This window comes from Rhyacophila brunnea, unplaced genomic scaffold, assembly GCF_057557595.1.
Source record: "Rhyacophila brunnea isolate RB1 unplaced genomic scaffold, BYU_Rbru_1.0 scaffold_9, whole genome shotgun sequence".
Classification (NCBI taxonomy): Eukaryota; Metazoa; Arthropoda; class Insecta; order Trichoptera; family Rhyacophilidae; genus Rhyacophila; species Rhyacophila brunnea.
Window position 1 is genome coordinate 43,705,576 of NW_028233361.1, and position 26,403 is coordinate 43,731,978.

The 26,403-nt window shown below is 36.4% G+C and overlaps 3 protein-coding genes across 6 annotated transcripts; 2 read left to right on the forward strand and 1 right to left on the reverse strand.

The window, feature by feature from the left end:
* Window positions 1-5,428: 5,428 nt before the first annotated feature.
* On the forward strand, window positions 5,429-12,103 carry l(1)G0320 (signal sequence receptor subunit 1 l(1)G0320). Its single transcript, XM_085960066.1, has 5 exons — window positions 5,429-5,610; window positions 7,263-7,454; window positions 8,035-8,312; window positions 10,282-10,525; window positions 11,552-12,103. The coding sequence occupies exons 1-5, from the start codon at window positions 5,547-5,549 to the stop codon at window positions 11,650-11,652; spliced, it is 879 nt and encodes a 292-aa protein (XP_085816192.1). The 5' UTR covers window positions 5,429-5,546; the 3' UTR covers window positions 11,653-12,103.
* A 1,159-nt stretch (window positions 12,104-13,262) lies between these two features.
* On the reverse strand, window positions 13,263-21,069 carry EMC8-9 (ER membrane protein complex subunit 8/9). 3 transcript variants are annotated; one of them, XR_015072131.1, is made up of 5 exons: window positions 20,727-21,069; window positions 20,446-20,595; window positions 19,041-19,146; window positions 14,595-16,532; window positions 13,263-13,919 (listed from the first exon to the last, which is right to left on the reverse strand). XR_015072131.1 is itself a non-coding variant. In XM_085959867.1 (4 exons), exons 1-4 carry the CDS (start codon window positions 20,937-20,939, stop codon window positions 16,378-16,380), a joined length of 624 nt encoding a protein of 207 aa, XP_085815993.1. In that variant the 5' UTR covers window positions 20,940-21,049; the 3' UTR covers window positions 13,263-16,377. The 3 variants fall into 3 exon arrangements, 1 of the variants encoding a protein (XP_085815993.1); XR_015072132.1 differs by having other exon boundaries at window positions 14,603-16,532; window positions 20,727-21,049; XM_085959867.1 differs by having other exon boundaries at window positions 13,263-16,532; window positions 20,727-21,049.
* A 197-nt stretch (window positions 21,070-21,266) lies between these two features.
* On the forward strand, window positions 21,267-25,483 carry LOC147063696 (leukocyte receptor cluster member 1 homolog). Of its 2 annotated transcripts, XR_015072130.1 has the most exons (4): window positions 21,267-21,414; window positions 21,649-22,726; window positions 22,898-24,130; window positions 25,170-25,483. XR_015072130.1 is itself a non-coding variant. In XM_085959864.1 (2 exons), exons 1-2 carry the CDS (start codon window positions 21,392-21,394, stop codon window positions 22,694-22,696), a joined length of 1,071 nt encoding a protein of 356 aa, XP_085815990.1. In that variant the 5' UTR covers window positions 21,267-21,391; the 3' UTR covers window positions 22,697-22,896. The 2 variants fall into 2 exon arrangements, 1 of the variants encoding a protein (XP_085815990.1); XM_085959864.1 differs by lacking the exons at window positions 22,898-24,130; window positions 25,170-25,483 and having other exon boundaries at window positions 21,649-22,896.
* The last annotated feature ends 920 nt before the right edge of the window (window positions 25,484-26,403 follow it).

The window sequence follows — 26,403 nt, forward strand, 5'->3', positions numbered from 1 at the left end:
AGTGCACTCATACATGCACGCATAAGTGACGCGGTCGTATGGAGCGCACTCATACATCGAACCGTTACGAGATCCACATTTGACAGTTCATCGATGCGTACCTATTGGCTTTGCATGCGCGTACCAGTCCCATTTTTTCAGTTTCTTTCTTTATAAATTAATAATATATACTTACACACACATTTTAAAACAGTTTGATAATCTATACAAAACCTCCATATATTATATATTATAAGCTCTACAAAATCCATTTTGACGTTTCTTATCATATCGCGTGCGCCATTTTTTGGTGCGGACTCATATCTTCAGTGCGCGCGCATTGCGTCCGATGTATTATCACGCTATGCGCTTTCAAAAATACTGACCGGTAAAAATTAAACCATGCGCGAGCAAACCAACGATTGTCCGAATGCTACCGGCCGGTTATGTAATCGTCCATGCGCGGTAGGCCTAACCCACTGCATTTTACTTTCCGAGTTTAGCTCATATAGTTGCGCTGTTGTAAAACTCGACTACTGGAGAAACGCTACTGGTCGGATCACTGTACTGCGCGCCGTCGGGGCACATCGATGAATCGCTGACCGGCATGAGCAGACTAATAAACACTTCAAAGAGTCACAGGCTGTTGCTCGGAGGCGACGTAAACGCAAAGAGCATCTGGTGGGGCAGTCGATGTACTGATAGAAGAGGCACAGCTGTGTCAGATTTTTTAGCACAGCACGACCTAAACGTATTAAACGAGGGTTCTGTCCCAACGTTTGAAACGATCGGAGAAACTCGTAAGCTGGAAAGCTATATTATATTACTGCGTGTTCCAACGCTCTGCTCACCAGAGTTGAAAATTGGAGATTTTGTCGTGATGCAGCGTTGGGATCCGACCACAATGCGATTGTTTTTTCATTACAGGCCGCAGATAGCTACGCTGCAAACAAAAGTTCAAATGTCAATCAACAGCGACCAGGTTTGTTTAAGACGTCCAAGGCTAACTGGATAGATTTTGGGCTTGCACTTATTTCCCAGATTCAGGATCGCGGTATCACTGTAGATAGGTTGGATAGCGTCACAGACGCACATGAGCTCGAAGACATTGTCAAATAATGGTCATTGGCGAACGAGTCGGGTTGCGAGAGCACGATGGTGCGCTCTTCGGGCGAAGGATTCCAAAGAAAAAGTAATCCATGGTGGAGTCCGAAACTGGATACATTGAAGACTGCTTTTAGAGTAGCAAGGACAAAATTTTGCAATTCAGGCGTGGTTCGACGGCCGTTCACTCGACAGATTTTTGAAACCGCAAAGAATAAGTATGAAACTGCGATTGCGGAAGTGAAATTAGAAAGCTGGAAGAGCCATTGCTCGGCTCAGGGAAAAGAGAATGTATGGTCCAGTCTTCAGAGAATGCTCAAAAGTAAGGCGTTCAAACCGCCTGAAACTCTGACAATCAACGGTGGCATGACCTCTTCGGCTCTAGAATCTGCAGAGGCTCTTCTTGCGTATTTTTTCCAGACGACAATATTGCAAACGAAACGGAGCAACAGTCATTGATCCGAAATGCCGACTCGATTCCTTCAAAGGAAGATGACGACGAAAACTTTACTCTCGAAGAGGTCGAAAGAACAATGAGGCTGTTCAATCCAGCTAAAGCTCAGGGATACGACAGCTTCACGGCGGATATCTGTCTCAATTCATTCTTAACTGTTCCTAGCCTAGTTGTCACTCTTTATAATGCTTGTTTGCGAATTGGTCATTTTCCAAAAATCTGGAAGGTAGCTAAAGTGGTGGTCATTCCCAAACCGGAAAAGGACGACTACGCTAACGTCTCGTCATATCAGCCCATCGGATTGTTGCCCGTGTTCGGCAAAGTACTCGAGAAAAATTATTTATTAATCGAGTTTCCTGGAAACATCAGACTAAACACCTGCTCAGCGAATACCAGTACGGTTTCACCCCTCAAAAGAGTACTGAAGACGCGCTTCATGCAGTAATTGATAGAATCGGGGGGGGGGGCTAACCGCGATGGTCAGCTCGTAGTAGTTTGACAACGCATGGTGGCCATATCTTCTTCAACAGTTGAAATCTAAAAATTGTCCCGCTAACATTTTCAGGCTCATCAAAAACTATCCATCCGACCGAGAAGTCTTCGTCGAATATGCTGGAGCATCTGCTACCAAAGAGACATCAAAGGGATGCATAGAAGGTTCGTCTTGCGGCCCTGTCCTGTGGAACATAGTTCTCGACGATCTTCTCTCTATGCCGTTTCCTGAAGGTGTACACGCACAGGCCTTTGCTGATGATGTATTGCTGATTGTGGAATCCAAAGAACTTGGTTCTCGCGAAACCATGACTAACAGCGTGTTGAAGCGCGTCAAGGCCTGGGAAAGGAAGGTCAAACTGTCTTTCTCCGCGGAGAAAACGAAAGCCTTATTCTTTACTAGCTGGAGGCGCGTCTCTCCACCTTCGCTGGTGATGAATGAGCAACCTCTATCTTTTTCTAGAGATTTTAAACTTTTAGGGGTGGTAATCGATGACAAACTAAATTGGTCAAAGCACGCGGACAGCATCTGCAAAAGAGCAGCGGTGACTTCGCTCAAACTAGCAAGAATGGTCAAACCTCATGAGTCATGGGGTGTATCTTCTGAAGCTCTTCGAATTCTCTACACTTGTGCTTTTGAGCCTATGATCACGTATGCGGCCAGCATATGGTATGAAGCTGCCAAACGGAAAAACATAGCAAAAAAACTCAATACGGTTCAGCGAGCACTAGCGATACGAATATGCAGAGCTTACTGCACGGCTTCGCTAAATTCAACGCAAGCTCTAGCAGGACGTATGCCTCTAGATTTACGTTTAAAACAAATCGCTCTCACTTACAAAGCTAAGAAGGGCGAGGAGGGCCTCGCAAGTTTTCTGCCTGACGATAGGCTTTACGAAAAACCGGTGGACTACAGAAGGCTGCCACATCCGGCTAGACTATTTTCTGAAGTGTTTTCTTATCCTGGAACGTTGGAAAGCAACGAATGCAATAACATGCTGATTTTCACGGTTGCAGGGTTTGTGGCATACATTAATGGCGGTGAGATAGCGGCTCGTAAGTAACGCCTTGCCAGCTATTGTACGGTAATGCAGGCCGAACTCTATGCCATCCAAATGCGCTCTGGAGTGAGCAGACTCAGATCCAATCCAACAAAAGCTCACCGAAAACCATAGTATTTGTATTTGTTCGGACTCCAAAAGCTCAATCCAAGCAATTGGAGATCCCTTGTCTACTAATCCGATTGTCTTTTCTATTCACAGCGAGTCCGCAATACTGAGACGGCACCACCCCGAGGTGCACTTCAAGTGGATAAAGGGACACACCGGGATAGAAGGAAATTAAAGAGCCGACAAATTGGCTTAGCATGGTGCCTCTGAACCCAAGACCGCGATAGCTTATGACAAATTTTCTCTGAGCTACGCAAAAATTACAATTTCAGATATGGTGAAAAACGAATGGAACTCACGATACATAAACTCATCGACAGGGGGTTGACCCGAAAGTTTTACCTTCGATTTCAGCAGCACAAGACGTCAGGGTGCATAAGGGGCTGTGTTTTGAGATGACTCAGATTCTTACAGGTCACGGAGTCATGCGAGCATACCTGCACCGGTTTAAAATAACATCTGGTGGAAAGTGTCCATGCGACGACGGAAGCGACCAGGACGTCCTACATTTACTCCTAGATTGTCAAATCTTTAGCAAGGAGCGACACAACCTGAACTTTTTATTACAGATGGCAGATTCGGACTTTCGAGACCTTCCGGGGACCATGGCAAACGAGGCCGGAAGAGATGCACCTTTTAATTTCTGTATTGATGTAATAAAAAGAATAAAAATAATAAATAGTGACATGTAATGATGATTCATGCCTTTCAAATCCAGTGACTGCAATCATATAAGATAGGATAAGTATATGCTCAGAATATCAGTCCTATGCGACATTTCTTTTACCACGGGAAAAAACTCGACTGCAAATCGCAGTCCTCAGTTCCCAATGAATACGACAAAATATTCATCAGAATCACCAACGCCTTGCGCTACAAAGAATTTTCCAGGGTTTTTGCAAGGCGGTTTCATAGACCCTGGCCGAATTTAAATTAGCAATACCCGATGCGGGTAGAAGAATAGTTTTCAATAAGGCATATTCTCTCAGCCGGCACAATTTTCATTTGACTAGCATGAAGTAGAGTAGTTTGCGTGCCAAAGTCCTTAAGAAACTCGATAGTAAATGCGAGGTATCCATAAAGGCATCTAGAAAAAAAAATCCTTGATAGTGCCTTCCGAGTGACGGTATCCTTCACTGAAGACGAAATCACCTGGCGCCGAACTTGCATAATCTCGGCGCGCTTCCCGGTAAGCATCTGAGTCATGTCCTCGCAAATTTGATAATGCGTTGTCCTCAAAACCCTCTTCGATTTTTTGGTACAGGCCCATCGCTGTTATGATGTTTTGAGGATTGGTTGCCCAATCCACTAACCCTTGCATACCCTTCCAGAAGCTGTCCCGTTGGGAAAACATCGCATTCTGGAAGGCCGCGATGGTCCTCTCCGTTAGATGGTTAGCTGATGACGAGTGGTCGTACCGACGCAACTCATCATTTAGACCTAACTCTACGAACGTAGGGGCCGCCAAGAATTGTTTTTGGGCGTTGTGCCACTTCTTGCTGGTCCCCCTGCTGAAATAACGTACGTAACGAGGATATCTCAAACATCAGCATCTTAATCGACGCTCGTACGTTGAACTTTTCCTCCTGTAGCAGTTCTGCTCCGCCGTCTGGTGTCCATTGCTTTTAGAATATCCTCCTCACGGTCATTCAGATGTTGCGCCATAATCACTGATCACTTAACGGTCGTCCAAGATAATTTTTTTGATAGTTAGAAATGAAATGTCAGACGCAACATCTAAACAGTAAGAAAGCCAAATCCAGAATGAAGACAAAGGAGTCCCAAACTCCCTACATAAAAAAGGGACGCGCGGGTATGACCAGTTTATAAAAAGGGAGGAATGACCAACGACAAGAAAAAGGAAAATAAATTAGTAGAATATAACCTCACGCGAAGAAGGAAGGGCTAACCCTATCTCAAGGACTTCAAAGTCAAATTCGAATAATAATTATTTTGTAGGAAAGTTTTGATTTTTTTTTAAATATACCTACATACCCATCTTATTTTTTCTAATTTTTCAAAAATATTATGTTAGTTTTACATCGCTTATATTTTTATAATGATAGTGAAATTGTAATAATTTCTATTCTAGCTACCTATTCCATTATTTGATTATATTTTATAAATAATTTTATTTTTGGTTCGTTATACAGAGTATTATTTAAGCGTTGCAAGCATGTCATAGAATTATGTTTTTCGAAACGTATACGTATTCATGCACCTTCCACGTATTTCCACTTGGACTTTCTCGGTGCCTGGTTGGAGAACGGTATTAGCTCCTTTTGCACTAGTGTCAGTTTTCATTTGGCAGTCGACTTCGTTCGAGACGTAAATACGCATATTTCAAAATGAAAAACTTTTTCTTATTATCGCTATTGGTGCTTCCAGCTCTAATACTCACATTTGACAGTGGTAAGTCACGCTTTCAGTTATTATTTTAAAAATAGGACGTTTCGTTAGCGGCTTCTTAAAAATACGTGGCAAGCGTACGATTTCATTCTAAATGGATATATTACACTTTTGTCACTGTACGGTATATATATTTACAATCCAAGACCTCGCAAGTAATAGATTACAGACTAATCTTGATCCGTTTGTTTTTTCCATATGTCAAAACTGGTCATCATCTTAAGAAGTCAGACTCCTTGAAACATGCCTTTTTGTGATATGATATTGTATTCTAACAAAATTGTAATACAAAAAACCATTTTTATTTTATATAAGCAAGTTATTACCTAAAGTTTTAGCAATTCAGATGATTCAGGGTACTGTCAAATTTTGCCCATGGTCCAGTTTCAAAAATATGTGTTCTCAAGTCTTACATAAATCCAGCCTGTTTTTCACATTGAGAGATATCATGTGTTTACGAAGTATATGTGTATCTCCTATTGTTATACTAATTAGTTATCTAAGATAATGTTTGTTACATACCTACCTATCCTTACCTACTACCTACATACCTACCTAAAATAATAATTCATCTGTAAGAAGTGGGAAAACTAGAATAGACCATTTCTCAATTTTCTGTAGGTCAAAACTACATTTTTGACAGTAGTTGTCAAGAATGAATCACTGAACGTTGTTGTGTTCAGATATCTATACAATCCACATGCGATTTAATTGAGAGATGAACTAATATCGTCAAATGTAAAAAAATAAATAGAGAATCTCTTAATTTAGTGTTGCCAACAAGACTTTAAATAGGTTCAAATATTCTATTGTTACAGTATAATATAGACAATTAGAAGATCGCAATATGCAGCTTATTTTATATCAATTGTCAATTATTTTTTGATAATATTTTCACCAAAACATTCATTGGCAAACCTTTATTAATCATAGCATCTCATCGAATATTTAGAGAAGTGGACAAGCATTATCAACATAGGCAAGATGATAAGTTTTAATAAAGGTCCCTTTCACGCAAATGTTACAATAATATGCTGTTTGCTTCCATGTCCATCTGCAGTGTAAGGTCACCAATTAAAACTGATACAGTGAATTTCTAAGTAACCGGCCTCGCACATAATACACTCAACTCAATTTCAATACGTCAATTTTGAATTTTTATTTGGAAAAAAAAATGATTGCTCTGACAACTAAATTGATAGCAACAGATCATTTACTTTGTCAGTAAAATGCCTGGCATGTGCCTAAGCCCGCATGAACAATTAATTGATTGTTCGATAGAAAAATGGTACACGATACTATCGGCTATACTAATGCGATTGTCCCTTTAATTAATTGTTTATCTGGGCTTAACCTAACAATGGCTGAAGAGCCCAAAGAGTTTCGGAAATACCCTTCCAATATAATGAATACCATAATTTATGTATCAATTGATGGATGCACCCAATTTTTTATCGTAACTAATATGGTTAAGTACTTCTTTTTTAACAATAATTCACTTCTTCTTGATTGTAGTATATTATGTCCTGAGGCATGTCCAAAAATGTCTATTCCTCGTCAGTAGTTTTGCTTCTTCCTAGCAACTAGTGGTTCTACCAGATCGAAGGTTCGTTTACAATTTTTGTTAAAATATAATCGATTTTATCTGATTTCAGACAAGAAGTTGTTTGCGTACGCGGAAGAAGATGAATTAGAAGATGAAGTGGTAGATGTAGAGGGTGAAGAAGTTGTCGGAACGACCGAGGATCTGAATAGCGAAGATGACGGAACATTACGCGCCTCGCCTGATGCAGATGTCACCATCCTATTTACCAAACCTGTTGCCAACTTCGTTGAATCTCAACTTGGTAAGTACTATCATAACAGGTTTTCAATGATATCTGTTATAGCAAAAAGAAAAACCATGTTTAAATGTTTGCGAAATTTTATGGCGACCGAGAAGGTCTCTTAAATTACATCAGAATTGGAATCGTGCACAATCTAGTGTATACCAATCGAGGTCTCGGCAGTTGCTCCTGGGACCTCAGCGCAACTTTGAAGGTCACCTAATGTTCGTTACAATACAGTATACGCCAACATAACGGGTGCGGTGTCACGGTGGAATAAATGCAAGTCTTTCAGCAGAATAAACCAAAAGTTATAGTTAACAGATGGTATTTTACCGGGTTTAACGAAAACCCAATATAGGTAATGATTAGAATGGATTTTTTCGCATATTTCATTTAGTCAGTTGGCTGCTGCTTGTGCGCCACTGTCATAAAATGTACCACATCATGAGTAAAGTTCGATAGTTTGAGCAGGAACCAAGAAGCTAGGGGAGACAGGGATAACAGACGCGATCCTATTTCTTGTGCACGGGAGGAAATGGAAGCATCCAAGCACTAAAATGTTTCAATGACTGATGGACCATTTTATGTCTATTTTCAGAATTACCTGCGGGTCGCGTGGTCGAATTCCTAGTTGGCTTCAGCAACAAAGGTAAAGAAGAATTCATTTTGGAGACACTGGAGGCGTCTTTCCGCTATCCCGTTGACTTCACCTTCTACATCCAGAACTTCTCAGCCATCGCTTACCAGAGGGAAGTGAAGCCCAACCATCAGGCGACGCTTTCGTACTCCTTCTTGCCATCAGAAGCTTTCGCCGGAAGACCTTTCGGATTGAGCATCAACCTTAACTACAGAGACGTCAGTGGAAACAGCTTCATGGTTTGTTCAGACTGATACTCAACTATTATAAATGTATTAATACTATCGACCGAAGGTACTTGATGGAATTTGTATTTAAATTCTAATGGATTTAAGTTTTGCACTATTCTATTTAGGTCATTTTTTGCGACCCGGGTTTCGCCTTTCGGCATCTTCAGGTGCCGTGTATTATAAATGTAATTGACTTGAAACAATGTCGACCTTTAGTCTATTTTTATTGGGACGTAAATTAACGTATCAAATACATTCATCTCTAAATGTTTTCCAAACAAATCATATCCATCATGCAAAATACAGTATCTGAATATAGATATATCATTATTACAAAACTATAACAGAGACAAAAATATCACAGATTTTAATAACTTACTGTGTCCAAAAACGTGGACATATTTTTATAAAAGAATTCCAGAATATTTCTAGACCTATTTTTAAAATAAATCCTTCTAGTATCCAATCATTAAAATTCGCAATATTTCTTCTCCTTTTTGCTTCCTGTTTAAGAGAACTCTTTGGGTGATTAAGTATCTTCTATCTTTGGGACATGACCTCCCCAATAGAGTGGACCTAGTTTTATAATTATGTTTGAGACACTAGAGCAGGGGTGGCCAACCTGAGGCCCGCGGGCCGCATGCGGCCCGCTGGGTGTCAACTTGTGGCCCGTGGAGCAGTGAGAAAATAAAAATAATATCAAATGCTGCCGCTAGATATACTAATTTCGCAAATTGAGATTCGATATTGGCTCAAGATTTTAAAAAGCACCGTGTGCTTTTTGCTGCATTTCTAACGCCATTCTCTGTAGACGAGAATTTATTACTGGGAAATTTACAAATGGAACATTGTGAATTAATTAATATGTTGCGATGAACAGTTAAAGGAGAAATTCCATCAGGTTGGTTAGGAAGAGTTTACAAAACTCATTTGGACAAGGAGAAATATCCTGCATTTTACAAACATGCTCTAAAGATGACTTCGCTATTTAGAAACACTTACAAGTGTGAACAGCTTTTTAGTGGGATGAAGCATATTAAATCCCGAGTGAGAATACGAATAATTACTGATGTGCATTTGGAAAACTGTTTGCGTGTAGGAATAACCTCACTCGATATCTATATTGATGCACTTAGTTCTGCCACACAAAATCAAACTTCTTACTAAAATTTATTATTTTTATATTATTTTGATTATTTTTTTTTATTTAAAAAAAGTCCAATCTAATAAATATGTTTGATTCTCATTTTTGTTTTATTTTATTAATATATATTTCTTTTTTGTTTTGTATAATAAAAAAATCAGTTGTGCGGCCCGGTAGGAAATCTCATTTTTAGAATCCGGCCCGGCTGCTGAAAAGGTTGGCCACCCATGCACTAGAGGTATCACTGTATAACGGTTACATGTAAATTGTACATAAAACATTTCACCGTGAGCTTTCTTATCATTTAGAGATGACCGTATACTATACGGTCTCCAATTTTATTAGATTCAATATGAACATTAATTCAATTTTCATGGCTGATTTTTGGCAAAATTCATGAATTCAAAAATGAAAACCTAACCTAACAAATAATCCAGTATATTGGCTATTTTAAAAATTTGTTTGCTGCTGGTTTCCTGTAAAGTGTAAACCGACAAGAACCGTGTTTTATTTAGAAATGAATTTTATGTCAGTACTATACGACCCAAAGAGGTTCGATGATCTTTAATATATGGCCATATATTTCTGATCCAACATTTCACAGTGAAGTATGATGCAGCGAACTGCGCAATATGTACAAGTTTCCAGACATCCTGTATAACATGTCCAAATCATTTTCTTACATCCTTCTAATGATTAAGAATGCGCCATTTCTGGTGCTTTACCAATTGGACCAAGCTTTTGATGTAGGCATTCTATTACTATATTAACTATTAGAATATCACTACACATTTCCCCGATATTTGCTTACGACGTTTATTTTTCATTTTCCAGGAGGCAGTTTACAACCAGACCATATCAGTGACGGAAGCCAGCGAAGGCCTGGATGGGGAGACGTTCTTCCTGTATTTGTTCTTAGGGGCAGGTCTGGTTCTCGCCTTAGTCGCCGGTCAGCAGGCTCTGGCTTCCTTGGCGAGAGGTCGCGCGCCTCGCTCCGCCCCCAGACATATCGAGACTGGCACTGCCAACTCAAATATCGATTATGAATGGTTGCCTAAAGAACTTCTCTCACAAATCAGTAAGTTACTATTACTCTTTTTGCCATCGATGTTGAAGCAAACCTCAATATAGACGGGCTAAATATAAAATGAATGATTAATGAAATTAGTTTGCAGGTAATATTTCTCATTGCAGATTTAATTGTAGAATCACATTGTTAACTGTCAATTAATGAATTTTTAAATATGCATATTATTTTGCCAAGAGAAATGGTGAACCATAGATAGACAATCACATAAAATTACAAATAACAATTAGTCATAGTTTCATTATAAAAAAAGCATGAAGATAGGACAACATCTTTCAAATTGCCAACCTACAGAATGAATGAATACTGCAAACTAAAAACATTGTGGAATCAGTTGTTGCGTGTAATATAACGTAAGTTCTAAGTTCATATGACTTCTTTTAGTTGCAATCCAAACTCTTTCCTGGAAAGCCATGAATATGGAGCTAAAATTGGAATTTAAAAAAATTCTAATGATCAAACTTATATTTTTTATTCAAAATTTCTTAAGATAGTTGCTAATAATAATGGAATTTGAAATAACAACCTCAGGGAATCTATTCTATACCTACGCAAGACTGCTATCAGTGGCTATCGAGGGTAGTTTGTCATATTTATGTATTGAGGCTGTTAATTGTTATAAGTTGAACCGTCTGAACTGTCAAAAAGTGGTATGTTTTAACAGCACCTATCATAGCTGTGATAACTTTTAGAGCGAGATAGACAGTTTAGATGGCTAACTACATTGAAACAATTATTATAATACCTCAATACATAAATATGATAAACTACCCTCGATAGCAGTCTTGTGTATAGAATAGATGCGCAAATGCATATTAGAGAATTTTGGCACAAGTAGTAATTGCACCATTAGCTTACCTGATTGAAAAGTACACGGTCCAGATTGCAATGAATATGGGAATAAATATTTTTCTTGAATAAATTCTAATAAGTATGTTTCTGGGGTTTATCTAAATTAAGTATGTTGAATAAAAAATAACTCAAAAAGCCCATTTTAAAGTGTATTGTCTCTTACAGAAAAATCACCGAAGGTCCCTAAATCGCCGAAAGCACCAAAGTCACCGAAGCAGCAGACGCAAACGTCGCCCAAGCAAAGAAAAGTGAAACGCGACGATTGAACAAAAAAAAGACTTTGTGCCGACACGGCGGCGGCCCCCCAGCGTCATTACGGGGGTCGTCACCACCGGAAAGTGTTGCCTTACTTCAAATATTTCAAAACTTATTTATTTTTTATTAAATTGTGATAACCATCAACAGAATAATTTTTACCGCTTGCGAACCCGGCGGTAACTGAGATTTTTCACTGAGTGAATCTATAGATGAATTATTATTAGTTGTGTGAAAGGGAGAGAGACATAGTGTTGATTTATACTCGAAAATAATGTACTACGATTGTTGTCAGTAAGTTTGAAGTAAAGTGATGTCTTCTGTGGCAATATAGTTTTAGGTGTTATATTTGTAAGATGCCTTTTACTCAGTTCCGATGTAATTTTTTGTTTTTCATATTCGATCATTGCTCATGTGCATTTTGCAAATAATAAACCATTTTTTTCTAAGAAAAAGGAATAACTGTGTATATTTTAATGTATCACCTATATATTATTACGTACCCCTCATCACCAATTTAAGGACATGGGATGGAAAAATGAAAATTCAGTGTACACTGTGTTTATAAATAATTCAAAACACATCGAATTTGATTAAATTAAAAACTAGTTGAGAACTCTGCAAATTTAATCATCTGCAGCTAATAATTATTTGTATTTAAAATAGTCTTTACCTTATTTATTGAAATATTTTAAATATTATAGGAAACATTCTTATCGCCCAAATTTTAAATTACATTTACAAATACCTTAGCGCGCATACAATGTAAAATTGCACTAAATCTAAATAATGTGATTTGTGAAATGGTGAAAATGTGCAAACGGCACAATATAGATTGAATAATTACATATAAGTTAATAGTTAATATAAACTATAAATTTAATGATATATAATCAACTTTAACGATAATTGAGATTGTCATTATTTTATCCCGAGCCTGTTAATTTTGATGACAATCAATTATGTACCTTTATAAACTATTCATTTAACAGTTTTGGTTAATAACTTTCTGTCAGGTACAGTAATCTCCTCAGGAAGGTCTTTCATCCAGTGGCCCTGAGTTTGATTCTGGGTCTGAGGTCACAATATGTATGTGACTCAAAGCCTAGGTGTTTGTGATTGTTGCTCTTCTATTACTATATCGACCGTGTTTAGGAAAAAGGGCGTAACCCTCACAGAACAAATTTTACAGGAGAGGCAAAAAATGTTTTTTGAGTGATAGACATTGGGTGCATGATGATTGATGATTTGGTGTAATATATTTTCGATCTTATAATAATTAAAGAAGTTATTACAGAAAAATCATTAAAATTGAGGATAAATGCTTTTTCCATAAATTTAAAACTAATTAATCTCAATTAAAACCAGAATTAAGATAATTCCGCATTTTCGGCTTACTTCCTTTTTATAGAACGTGTATTTAGTTGTATACATAGCCAATATCTAATAAAAGCATTTTTCGAAAAATCGAGGGTTACGCCGTTTTTCCAAAACACAGTCGATATACACTACTAATGTCATTGCGCCTCTTAATTATAGATGATTAAATACACTGGCTCCTACACTTTAAAAAAAAGAATGGGGGAAAAATTATAATGGAAAAAAAAATATAACCAGTTTTGGAATAATATTGCAACATAATATATTTTAAATAATTTTTACACTTTTATAAACAACTTTGTGTAGCAACCAACATTCACACAACAATATTACCATACAATGCAAAACATAATAAACAAACATATCCTTGTATTTATATAAATACGTAACAACATGAAGAATTCAATTTGAACCAAAAAAAAATAATTATTGATTTTAACTGACCAAGGGATGATACGCAAAAGCAAATATTACATAGTTGTGTTCAGAGTTACGTGATTATTGCATTTGTCGTGAAAATGTAGTCATTCTATTTAAATGTCAATTGAATATTCTATGGTTTTTTTATATTATTTCTGGTTTTTCTTTATAAAACATTGTTATTTATAATATCGCACCGTAAGTGTAAAACCAAGACATATTTTGGAGATATTAGGGTCTGAAGTCTTCGTTTTGTAGAAATAGAGTTTCTAAAAAAAAACCATAATATTTGGTTTATATCTACATTATATTGCATGTTCTTTCAGTTACTTCACTTTTCCATTATCAAGTTCAGGACTTTTGCAGTTTTGCATTTAATTTCGAAATTGAAAAATTTGCACATGTCTTGGTTTTACACTCACGGTGCGAATGACTTATAAAGGAGACTAAAGAAAATGGGGCACTAATGTACGAAAGCCTACCCATCAGATTTCTGACCGCTACACAATGACAACTATCAACCTCCACTTTTGAATGTAAAAAATATCTAATCATTTGATTCCAATACAAATTAGCCTCAACCAAATAAAATAGTCCTGACAAAGCAGCCCACTCTTCTTCGACCATGTCCGATCCTAATAGGATCATATGGGCCTCCACAGAGTAGAGGTTTGTATTAACAGATTTTGTTTTTTACGAGAAATGGATGTCAGCCACTTGCTCAACCTATTAGGTCCGTACCCTGACTCACACACAAATTGAAAAACAATATGTGTACTTGCCAGACCCAGGATTCGAACCTGAGACCCACGGCGTGATAGTCCAACGCTTAAGCCGCGCGGCCACAAAATTATCGTATTGGGATATTATTTCAGATGTTTCCAACTGTGTTTACATAATAATTATGAAGAGACTAAAATGCATATTTAGTTAACAAATAAGGTATACAAATGAAATATTGTATTAAATAGAGGTATGAACAGTTTTACCGAGCCATTTGTTTATGTGGGGCAATTTGTCTTCTAATCGTGTGACTAGAAACTTTTACAACATTATTTTAAACACCGTATTACTGTGGATATCTATGGTTAAAAGTGGAGGTTGATAGTTTTCATTGTGTAATAGCCAGAATCTGACAGGTAGGCTTTCGTACATTAGAGCCGAAAGGTTATTAATACATCCATTGAAGCTATTGCTAGTAGGTGAGTGTTACCATGGAAATGCCAGTTGAATGAACTAAGACAACCCTTCAAAAATAACCGAAGTCAAGACCATACCGTGGTGGATTAAAATTATCTGGGGTAAACCCTAACTAATACCAAAATCGCCAAACGTACAATTTTTTTAGACCCGCAATTGACTGTTTTTTAATGTAAATCTTTGATACAGTGAAATAAATGCCGATGTACATTGATAACTCTCTACCTTCTTGAAGTTAACTATCCATCCGTGGAAGAGTGGTCTACGTAACGGCAAGAGTACAACAAATTTTCACACAGGTTCCTGAAGGACTAAAACTTTCCTTTTCATAATCCATAAAGCACATCATAAGTATTGAACTCCATGTTTCTCGATCAGTTTGAGACATACATGCACTATGAAAATTTCCTATAAAGACTTAATTACATGGAGTGTTTAACTCGGCAAAGGTATTTCGTTACTTGAATTAGGAAGGTTGAACTGAGTTATGTTTAAAATGCTACCAAATATTTATGGGACTGCCTTACATGTCATATGCCACAAAAAAAAAACATTTAGCAATGAGAGAAGTGTATATTGGAATGACTTACGAGAAACACGTGATATCGTCCTTGTGATCAGACTATCTTAAGCACCATTATTTTATAAATTTAATATGACAGCTTAACCGATTTTTTTTAAATTTAGTGACATGTAATAATACGATACAGTAAAACCTTGGAGTGTTTTTGACGAGCGAGGTTTTGCAGTATGAGAAAAAATTTGTAGAAAAGCAACACCCGAAAATTTGATATACGCGTGCTTTGGTTTACAAACACATATCCGGACCGAATAAAATTATGCGAGCAATTCAAGGTTTTATTGTATATTATATAATTAGGCACACACACAGAAAACCTGTCTGGGGAAGGCCATTTAGAAAAAAGGACAGTAATACAATATCTTACTATTGATTTTTTTGCCACCGCTCACACCCCCGAGCGTATTCATGGTCTACCAACTGTCGTATACGGGGTAATATTTATGGGTATTGCCGGTTACGCCTCCAGCGTGTGGCACCCAGGAGGAAAATCATCATCTAAAGTTAGAACCGCAATAATTAGCGGACAGCGACTCGTTGATAAAAAATCTACCATTCGAGGTTATCAAATGCGCTTCCTGTCATAGCAGGAGTGTTGTCTCTCGACACGCTTGACAAATATGAGATTAGATTACCAACCTCGTTAAGGGGATCAACACTACCATCGAAGGCGACCACCTGTAGACGTATCTTACAGGAAAACTGTGAACGGCTTAGTCTATAAGATTGCACTATTATGAAGTGCACGAGCACTCGGAACATGGTGGTCGGCTTCCACTAAGGGGTGACAAACATATTTTCTATTGTTCGTTGGTGTCTATGATACGCTTTCATATGCCATGACTGTATGAGAGTTTTTAAAAACGAACCTGTTTGCAGCGGATATCACCGCTGTAAGTAATACTCTATTCAACTTCTGATTTTATTCATTCCCGGAAGGGTCCGACCTGGGGAAAACTTCTTTGTGTATATCCTGTATATAATTGCAAATACAAAAGTTTAACAACACATAAAAACTGCAATGATAATTCGAGACAGTCTGGCTATACACGGACGACTTAATTAGTCTTAAACATTATAAGTAAAATTATTCTAACAGGTTTGGTTTGTGTTTTATAAAAGTACAGAACAATATTACCATCCGAAATAATTGATTCTAAGCACACATTTTCATGAGTTGATCTATCTGCGTATTGATATTGCTATTAGTCCAATCTAACGTGATGTCATCGAGATGGTTATCATAGTCCACGAGTGATTTGTACGCTGCATTCCTTAAAAGTCTGGAGACACACGCTGATGTATCATCGTCTGAAAGAATGAAGACAATAAATACAATTAGGCAAGTGATAATCGTGACAAACTAAAAATTTTTAGAATTGGGTGTTATATTTTAGTGAACATTGCTCAGAAGTCGATGTTTGTATTATAGAGACCTATTTTTTAACCAAGCAGCCTCTCATCATGCTGAAAGTGAAGAGGCGACGTTGGACCTGGCTTGGCCACGTGCTGCGGATGACAGAAAACAATTTCAACCTGGCTTGCCTGTTCTTCAAGCCAACCGGATTCTAGCTTTCAGGAAGGCCGCTAAATACTATCTACAGAGTGTTGTGAGACGCTGGTTTGACATGGAACGATGCAAGAAGAATGGCGAGCGACAGATTTTTGGAGGCGCCTCTTGGTGTCCATATGCTCCAACTATGGGGCGGATATGGCCGAAGAAGAAGTTTTTCCAGTTGCCCCAAATTTTATATAAAATAATTTTGACAAAGTTCAGTTGTATTACAATGTGTTTTTTTGGCATACAATTCTTTCAACGTTTGCATTAACCCTTAGACTGCGTATGGCATGTAAACATGCCATAGACTTTATCTCGTATTTTTGACCAAACTAGAAGAGACACTTGTGGATAATATGCTTTAAAAATTAGTTCAAACCTTTAGGTAGACATATCAGGCAACAGATCATAAAAATGTCAAGTAAAACACAAGGAAATATATTTTTGAAAGGAACACTCGTTATTCAGTCGTTTGAATCGCGCGCCATTGCGAAGACGGGTGTACTAGTTGCGTCACCAGGGTTATCAAAACAAAACATTGGTCATGCATCGAAAAGTGTGCATCGATAATATTTTTATTTACCTTTTAATTAATTATTATGATTACGTTAGTGTTATGTATTTTTTCTTAGTGATTTGTGATCTCGATAGAAACATTTTGAAGATTTGTTTTTAGTATTTTTTGTCATTATAAATATAAGTGAAATAATTATTTCACCCACCAAAATGTCACTACCACATAATATTATCGAAGAAATAATGCTGGAAAATATTTTATCGATGCACAGCTCTCCAGTAAATTTGTTTGGCTTTGTTCATTGTTCTATATTTGATATTTACATTATTATAATGGGTAATAATTTTTATTTTTATGTGCCACGAAACTGTGTTAGCTCTGTTCACATGCTCATATTATGCCTGGCGATTATTCGACAGGCCCTTTGTACAATGAAAAAGCCGACGGCGCCTCATAAATTATATTATATTAATATTTTAGCAGTGCGGTAATTATTTTTAGTGTTTTATTCTCCAAAACATCCTAATGAATAAGTGGATGACAATATTTTATGGCGACGAAAATAAATATAGGTTCAGAATTTCAAACGGTAATAAAATTTGAGTTTACGACTTACTAAATGCGATAAGCGATAACCCACTGATTATTCCACAAGTGATTTAGTAATATATCTGTCATAGACCGTAACCAACTACGGCAGCATGTACTCAGCACAGCCCTGTGTATGACAAATACAAACGCGGCGAATTGCTCGGTAGTATGTGTTGAAACCGTCTATGTGAAGAGTGGACGGCCGCAATTTTGAACGCGCGGTCAAAGCTTGGATATTTTTTAGCGTCTTCACTTTCTTCGATTTATTTTAGTGAGAATGTAACGAATATAGTTTATTTCTTGGTGCATTTGGAATAACTGATATATAGTTCATCTAGTAATCTATTTTTTAATTTTGGAATCGATCTGTTTTAGCTGTAGTGACCGTTTTAACAGATCACTTGACTGAAAATAAATTCCCGCGAAAATGGCTCGCAGCGAAAGGGTTAAGGCTATACTTCAGCTGAGGCATGCTCTAAAAAGATCGTGACTAGGCGATGCGCGGATTGTGCAAATGACGCGTGCCGAACTAAATATAATTTGTCATAAAAATGCAACATGCGTCCATTTAATTTTATGTTTATTGTTATATTACTAATAATAATAATAATATATTCATTGTTTTCTTTTTTAAGTACATACGTAAAGTTTTTTAGTCATCTTTACACGATTTAAAAATATTTTCATCCGACGCCATGACAAAACAAATCGACATACAGACACCTCGACTGTCGGTCTACAAATGGCAACGCGGCTGAAATTTCATTCCACATACAGTTGAAAATTATTTGCCGTTTCACTTATGTACGCTCTCAATACAGCTTAATCATAACAGAACATTTTATCCGAATCTGTAAATAAATCTGTAAAAATGACCTCCGCAATGACAACAAAAAGACAACACACGGTATCTACTCTCAACAAATATATATCTATATTACTGTTTTCGTTGGAGGTTATCAGAATGAATGATTGTTAGATATTTATTCAACCTATTGGGTCTATCTCTGGATCCAAACACACGTTGAATTTGACCCAACCATTTGGTTTCAAGCCTTTTCCCACAGTGGCTAGACGCAATACCTTGTCCTTCACGGTTGGCGCCAGGTAACCAATATACACAACACTTTATACTAGAAAGCAGATCACTCACCAACTATTACATGTTTTGGATCCTTCATCTTCCATTTGTTATCGTTGAACTGCGCTACTTTTAAGACTGTCGAGTCCAAGTCTAATGAAAATGATCGGTTGTCAAACTGAAAGCAAAAGAAATTAAATTCATCAGATACTTCAGCATCTATTAAATCTTCCTTTTCTTCTGTAGGTGCATATGGGCATAATATACAGCACAATAAATGCGGCATCTGTTTTCAAAAAAATCACATATCGTTAAAATCTATCAAAAAATAGGTACATATCGTCGGCATTTTGTAAAAAGGGCGAATCAACTATTTTGGCGAAATCGAGATTTTAATGAAAATACAATATGTACCCCACTAGCTTTGTTGTGTAAAAACGGCGAATTTGTATCTCCACAGGAAAGTACATAAAAATGATAATCGACTAAAATTAAATTAATTAAAATTACGAATAAAAAGCGAATGTGACATATTAGGCCTTTTAAAATATTATATAATATTGCCTATTATAATGACAGTATTCTTTCTAAGCTTTTAGTTATTTAGTTAGATATTTATAATCATCCACAGGTCATAAACAAATAAACGTCAATAGTTAAAATCCTCCTGTAAAATAGCATTTTGGTTAATTTGCCCTTTTTACAAAACACAGACGATATTCTGTGTAATAAATATCAGACAATACGTAATGATTGATAACTTTTAAAATTCGCTAAAATCATTTTTTTTTTACTATATCCGATCCTAAGAAGCTCATATGGGCCTCGACAGAGTGGAGGTTTGTATTAATAGATTTTTGTTTTTACGAGAAATGGATGTTAGCCACTTGCTCAACCTATTAGGTCCATGCTCTGACTCCGAACACATATTGGAAAACAATGTATTTGCCAGACGCAGGATTCGAACCTGGGACTCACATTATAAGCGGGCGCGTTAGCTGCTCGATCATCATGGGTAAATACGATAAAGATATTTAAAAACACCGAAGACTTACAAAAACCAATTATTTAAAATTATACAAATAGGTAGGTACATACTTTAGTGCCAATAAGTATTGATATATAATTTTATTGTGAAAAAAACGGGTTTCATAGCTAATAAAAATGGACATGTTATTCATGTTTGAAAACGCAATAGATACAATGTGAAAGGTGAAGGTAGGCTGTTAAGATCTGACATGAATAGTGCACACTAAACTTTGTCAAGCTTACGTATTTATTTTAATTGAACTATGAATACAAATTTTTCCATTTTTTAAATTCAATTAAGGCGTAAACCAAGTTTCGTCGAAAAAATAAATATCGTATTCCAGTTTGTTAAAAAGTTAAGTTTATACGAAACTTGTCGGGATCAAAGTATTTAAAAAAAATATTTTTACGACATGACATCTCAAAAACTTGGTGTCCGAATACTTACCACAACAAAGAGAGCTGCAGGAAATAATTCTGCAATTTTATCGGCGATACGGGATCCTGGTGCTTTTTCTATGGAATTTTCCTTGAAATTGTCACTCGCTGCATAATATCCAACAACGGTGAGACCAGCTGCATCAGCCAAGGCATCAATCTGAAATGAGTAAACCATTTCATAGGTCATTATTCCTGCAGTATCTATGGTCCCAATGTCTTCGATGGGGGTCAGACGTAAATGACTAGAGGGAAAATATAACTAAAATATAAAATCTAAAGGCTATTTACCTGCGACAATGCAATTTCCACCATCGGAGTAACGTGTAGGCATTGATGAAACAATGGAATAGCATCAACGACAGTGATTTTGTGGTTTTTTAAACTTTCTTTTGATCTGTCACTGTCTGCCAGTAAAACCCCATTCAGGGCACAGTGTGGATATTTTGCTGCATGCATCATTATTTTTCCATACGATCGACTAGTAAACGTAATGTCAGACATCTTTAGGTTTTAAAAATATTCTCTGTTAAATATAATATAAAAGTCCAAAGACTTGTCACTCAATTGGGAAATTAAACGTCAATTTAACCAAAAACGAGATTGCCGTGTGAAAGGAAAGGGTTTACATTCCACATAAACTCATATTCCCAAGAATTCTTTCTAATCATGAAATCACGCCACAGTACTATTAGTAAACTTTTTATTTATATTTAATATAATAGGTATGAAAAACCATTTCAGATTTTATTGAAATGAATTTAATTTAGTTGAGTGGGTTTAAAAATTTCCATAATATGTTTTTCAATCTGGAAACATTGATGAATTTTTGACGTTTCAAATTTTATTCAACAAAAACATTACCTACTTCTTACTTCCGATACGTTTCAATATTGTATTTTTTATAAAATAATATACAGTAACTACTTCTACACAGAAATTAAAATTAAAGAATCATGAATATCCTCCCAAAGAAAAGGTATTGTGTGATTATATAAATTTCAATAAATTACAGCAAAGGTCGCCGAAGAGTACCTAATGTTCTTCACTATACCTCTGAGACATGTCTATTATTTCGTATTGAATGATTGTATTTTATTTAACTTTAACCGAAGATCACACTGATTTATAACCAAAGAAGTGGAACACAAATTATGTAGATAGGTACTTAATATTCATGTTGCTTAAAAACTAATTGTTTTATTATTTATAGATGGCATGTTCGGACAAAAGATAACATTGCTAGAGTAAGACGAGATGAAGCCAACGCTGCAGAAGAGGAAAAAGAAACTCAGAGAAGAATACACAAGGCCGATCAAGAAGCGCGATTAAATGTTTTACGGAAGAAGGCCAGAGAAAACAATCAATACGATGACACAGAAACAAAAGACGAACCCGCTGTCATTAAACAAACAGAAACTTTAAATACTGAACAGGAAATTGAAGATAGACTATCTACAAAGGCGCATGTTAACTTTTTTTCTGACATTGAACAAGGAATCGTCGATCATTCAAAACCGAATAAAGGACACGAAGAAGACATTAAAAATGAGAAAGAGAAATATGAAAAGCAGATAGGTTATTTGACTTATTTGGGGCAAGACACCAATGAGGCTTTAGGTAAAAAGAATTGGTATGATGTATTACCAGAAAGAATTACAGGAAAGCAAAGACCTGCTATTGTTAAAGAGACTTATGATAGACTTGTTATTAAGGATATTGAAGGAAACGTAAAGCCAGCAAAAACTGTCCAAGAACACGAGGAAGTAGCATCTAAATGGAAAATTAGTAATGATCCGATTAATATATTTAAAGCGCAGTTGAATACACATGATAAACCTGTCCATACTGATGCAACTGTTTCAAGAAAACGTAAGCTTGACTGCTTAGAAGACTATCGCCCCATTATGGGACCTAAACCAAAGAAACGTCACAAGAAAAAATCTCATAAAAAAGATAAAAAGCATAAAAAATCCAAAAAGAGTAAGCATAAACGTGTTGAAACATCTGATTCGAGCAGTGATAGTGAACCATCTCGAGAACAAAAGAAAATCAAGTTGGATAATTTACGTAAAGAACGTTTAAAAAGAGAAACCGAAGAAAAGGCTAAAGTAGAGAGCTTACTGGTCAGACTTTCTGGCAAGACAGCATCGCCACCGAAAGAAAAACCGGTTGTACCTGCTGTGAAGCAAAAATATAATTCTCAGTTTAACCCGGTATTAGCCAAACAAAATTATGAAAAGAAACGGTACAGTAATTGATATTTTCTTTCACTAATGATTAACTGGCAAGTAAACATATTGTTTTTCAATTTGTGTATGAGTCAGAGTATGGACCTAATAGGTTGAGCAAGTGGCTGACATCCATTTCTCGTAAAAACAAAAATCTGTCAATACAAACCTCCACTCTGTGGAGGCCCATATGATCCTATTAGGATCGGACATGGTCGAAAGAAGAAAAAGATCTTTCATTGCGAATGCGTGTATTTTGGCACCTGATAGTGCATTCAATCAAGGATATTGAATTAAAGCAAGAAGATTGATTTCGGAGCTTACTTTATAGAGAAACGAACTAAATCAGTAAAACCGGAAAGCAGATGAACCACCTAAAGAAAAAAAAATCAAACACCTTATGCTAGCACAATATCTGCAGTATCGTCTGCACCACAAGAAATATTACACCAACCACTCCATAATAGTCAATGCAGTCAAAAAGACTTACATCTATCCCTGTGCGCTTGGAGTCGGTATAGAAAAAATAATAATGGCACAAAACAAAATAGTTACCAGCTGCGAGACAAAAGGCGACTGCCTACTCAATAATATCGAAGGAAATATAAAAAGTATCTAATGGATAACTTCAAGTAATCATTGCTAAATGATTTTTTTTCCCTAGTGTTATTTTTAAAGGTGAAAGGAAATCCAACAAGAGAAAATATTATAAACAACCTTGTCCAAAATAGCAAATATAATGACTAATTGAATTAATTGACTATTGGATGAAGGTTTTTACAAGCTGATTCGTTCATCTTGATTCTGTACACTGCATAACCACCTACCTACACAGAACTATGTCGTTGATCTAGCAGCTTGTAGATCCACCTTTAGAACTTTTCTACATACTGGGTACCACTAGATTATTAGATTTGTCCAGCGATTCCCTCTTCAGCGAGTCTCTCCTTTAAGTTATGTGTCTTGCCCATTTTTATTTTGGGTTTTTGGCAAACTATTATATTATCACACTTGATGTTGTTTATTGCTGTGTAAAGAAATGACTATTTAATAATTGTTGCAGTATGTAATACTTTTCAAAAATACATAGCAAAAATGTTACTATTTTGTATGGTAAAGTGGATTTGTATCCTTGTCTTGCTGCTTTAAAAGTGGATGTACTCCACCGTGGATCTGGCTACCTGGTGACATATTTTTACCATAAGGATTTCAAATACTGTACAGTAATACCCCGAAGATACGCGATAGGTGGATCCGACGACAAACGCGTAAGTCGGGCTACAACTTTGCATATAAATACATATAAATTTTGTTATATTGGGACCAAGGACTAACAATAACACTAGTTTAGAAGAAAAATATTTAATCAAATTGCAGTTTTTTGTACTTATTAATATGTACAAAATATTAAAAAATCAAATAAGTTATTTTGATGTCGATGGCTTCATGAAATCTAACAAATTCGTCTGACAACACAATCAGCGGCGGCTCCTCTAATACGATCCAAGTGCTACGCACTGCCTGCATTTTTGAAGACATCTCTCAACTTATCATTGTTATTCATATGTGTATCACTCACTTCGCGAAGTAGAACATGTAGCAGTATTATGAACAATACTCGGTTCATGGGCGCAAAGCGATTGCGATCCAAATGGATTTTCAGTTTGCACAGGATTACAATGAGGTCATTGTATACTTCTTAAACGGTAGTCCAATATTCCCGTGGTAGCGTTTTGTGTAGCATTTTTTACACACTTTATGATCGGCGCACGAAATTAGGGCTCTAGAAACAAAAACGTCAGTTTCTGTTTTATAACAATGTTGGCGAGTTAATTTTTAACAATTCCACATTTAAGATTTAATGAATCGCCAAACTTTTACGAACATACAAACTGCCGCATTTATTTCTAAACCACTCAAATACATTCAATATAAAAAAAACACATCAGCGGTTATTTATTTGCCTGACGCATTCATTGTTCAGAGCGTTAAGCCATAAACCGTGACATTTATTTTTCTTTATTGATATTAAATCATTCTGCTGAAATGAAATCAACTGTTTAAAAACTTTTTTATGAAATAGAATAAATAAACAAAGACATATTTAATTTACCTTCTGAGAAGTTCGACGTTTCGGTCTTTTTACACTAAGATAATATTATCTTAGCTTATTGACACGGCAGCCTTCGGTGATTAAGGTAATCATGGAGAGACGCTTTACGACCTTTACGTGGCTAGGACAAGTGTTCCTGATGCCGCCAAAGAGTGTGACACTGCGTACCCTTATGGCACAGCTTCAAGGGTTCCATTGCCATGGCCGGCCCTCCCTCACCCTGCAGCGGTGCTACAAAAGCGACCTACGTGCTGCAGGTCTGACATGGCGGGAGGCGCAAGAGTTGGCGTTGAACCGAGGGAAGTGGCGTGAACTTGTGCTTGCCCTATGCTCCAATGCTGGGTATAGAAGGTAAACCATTGCGCACTACCAAAAAATGCTATTCTGAAGGCCACTGGACACAATACCTTCTTTTTTTCATGCAGAATTTGTTCGTGGCAAGCTAATAATTTTTTTATTCCTTTATAGCTATAACGCGTTCTTCGTTGGAGTCTGTTTTTAAATTTTTTAAACCCTTTTCAATTGAGCTGAGACCTTCTGTCAAGCTTGCAATTGTCTTGTGGTTTTCTGGTGGAACTGGATCTGAAGTATCAGATACTTCAACCGCGTCACTCTGAGTTTGCATAAGTCGGGCTATTACTGTACTCATAAATTACATGAGATTTATTATGTATCATGAAAAATAAACAGTTACAATTTATTTTAAAAAGTGTTTTCTTTAATCTTATTTTTTTATTTGAGAAAAGATTGCCTTCCCTCACTTGATGCTGCAAGATCGATACGCACTGCAGGGTTGATATTATATAATATAAAACATTGAACATAGAACTGGACTGAGAGAAATGGTTCAACATTGAAAGTAGACAGGTTTCCATTTAGTCCAGCGATACTCAACCTGCGGCCCTTTAAGCTTTTATGTGCGGCCCGAAACACATTTCAGGAATTTCGTATATCTTGAGATTCGTTTCGACTTTGACGCACAGATAGTGACACCCGAAGAGGATTGTCATTATGGTCCACATCAGATCTGGTATAAGAGTGTTGCTATTGCACAAAATCTCAAAAATGTTTTGTAAAAAAGGGGGGGTTTCATGATTTTTTTCGTCACACCAGTAGTGATGCGGCCTGCGTTACTTTACAAATATATGTATTTGGCCCGAAGAAAAAAAAGTTGAGTATCATTGATTTAGCCCAACATTTAATATATTTTATGATTACCCTTTCAATTACTAAAATCAATAAAAAAAATATATTAAAACACTGAAATTATATTTAATAAATAATTACAATATAAAAAGAACTTTTTATATACAACATTTTTAAATTTTCTGTTGAATCATATAAACTTGACTTGACTAGCTTAAACGATCAAAAAAAATTGTACTTGGTAGAAATAGTACTGAAATGTCATTTTGACAATTCATATTGATTTCCATAGTAACGCACGTATATATTAATAATTTAGCTGCTAGGACCATCCGCTTGAGCAACCAATAATGGTGTCGAAATAACTTTTCATACAAAACAGAATAAACTGAAAATGAATTCAATTCTACTTAAATATGGCTAAAAGTATTAAAAGAATGCATTGGCATCGTGTTATATTCTCATCATCATCATCAGG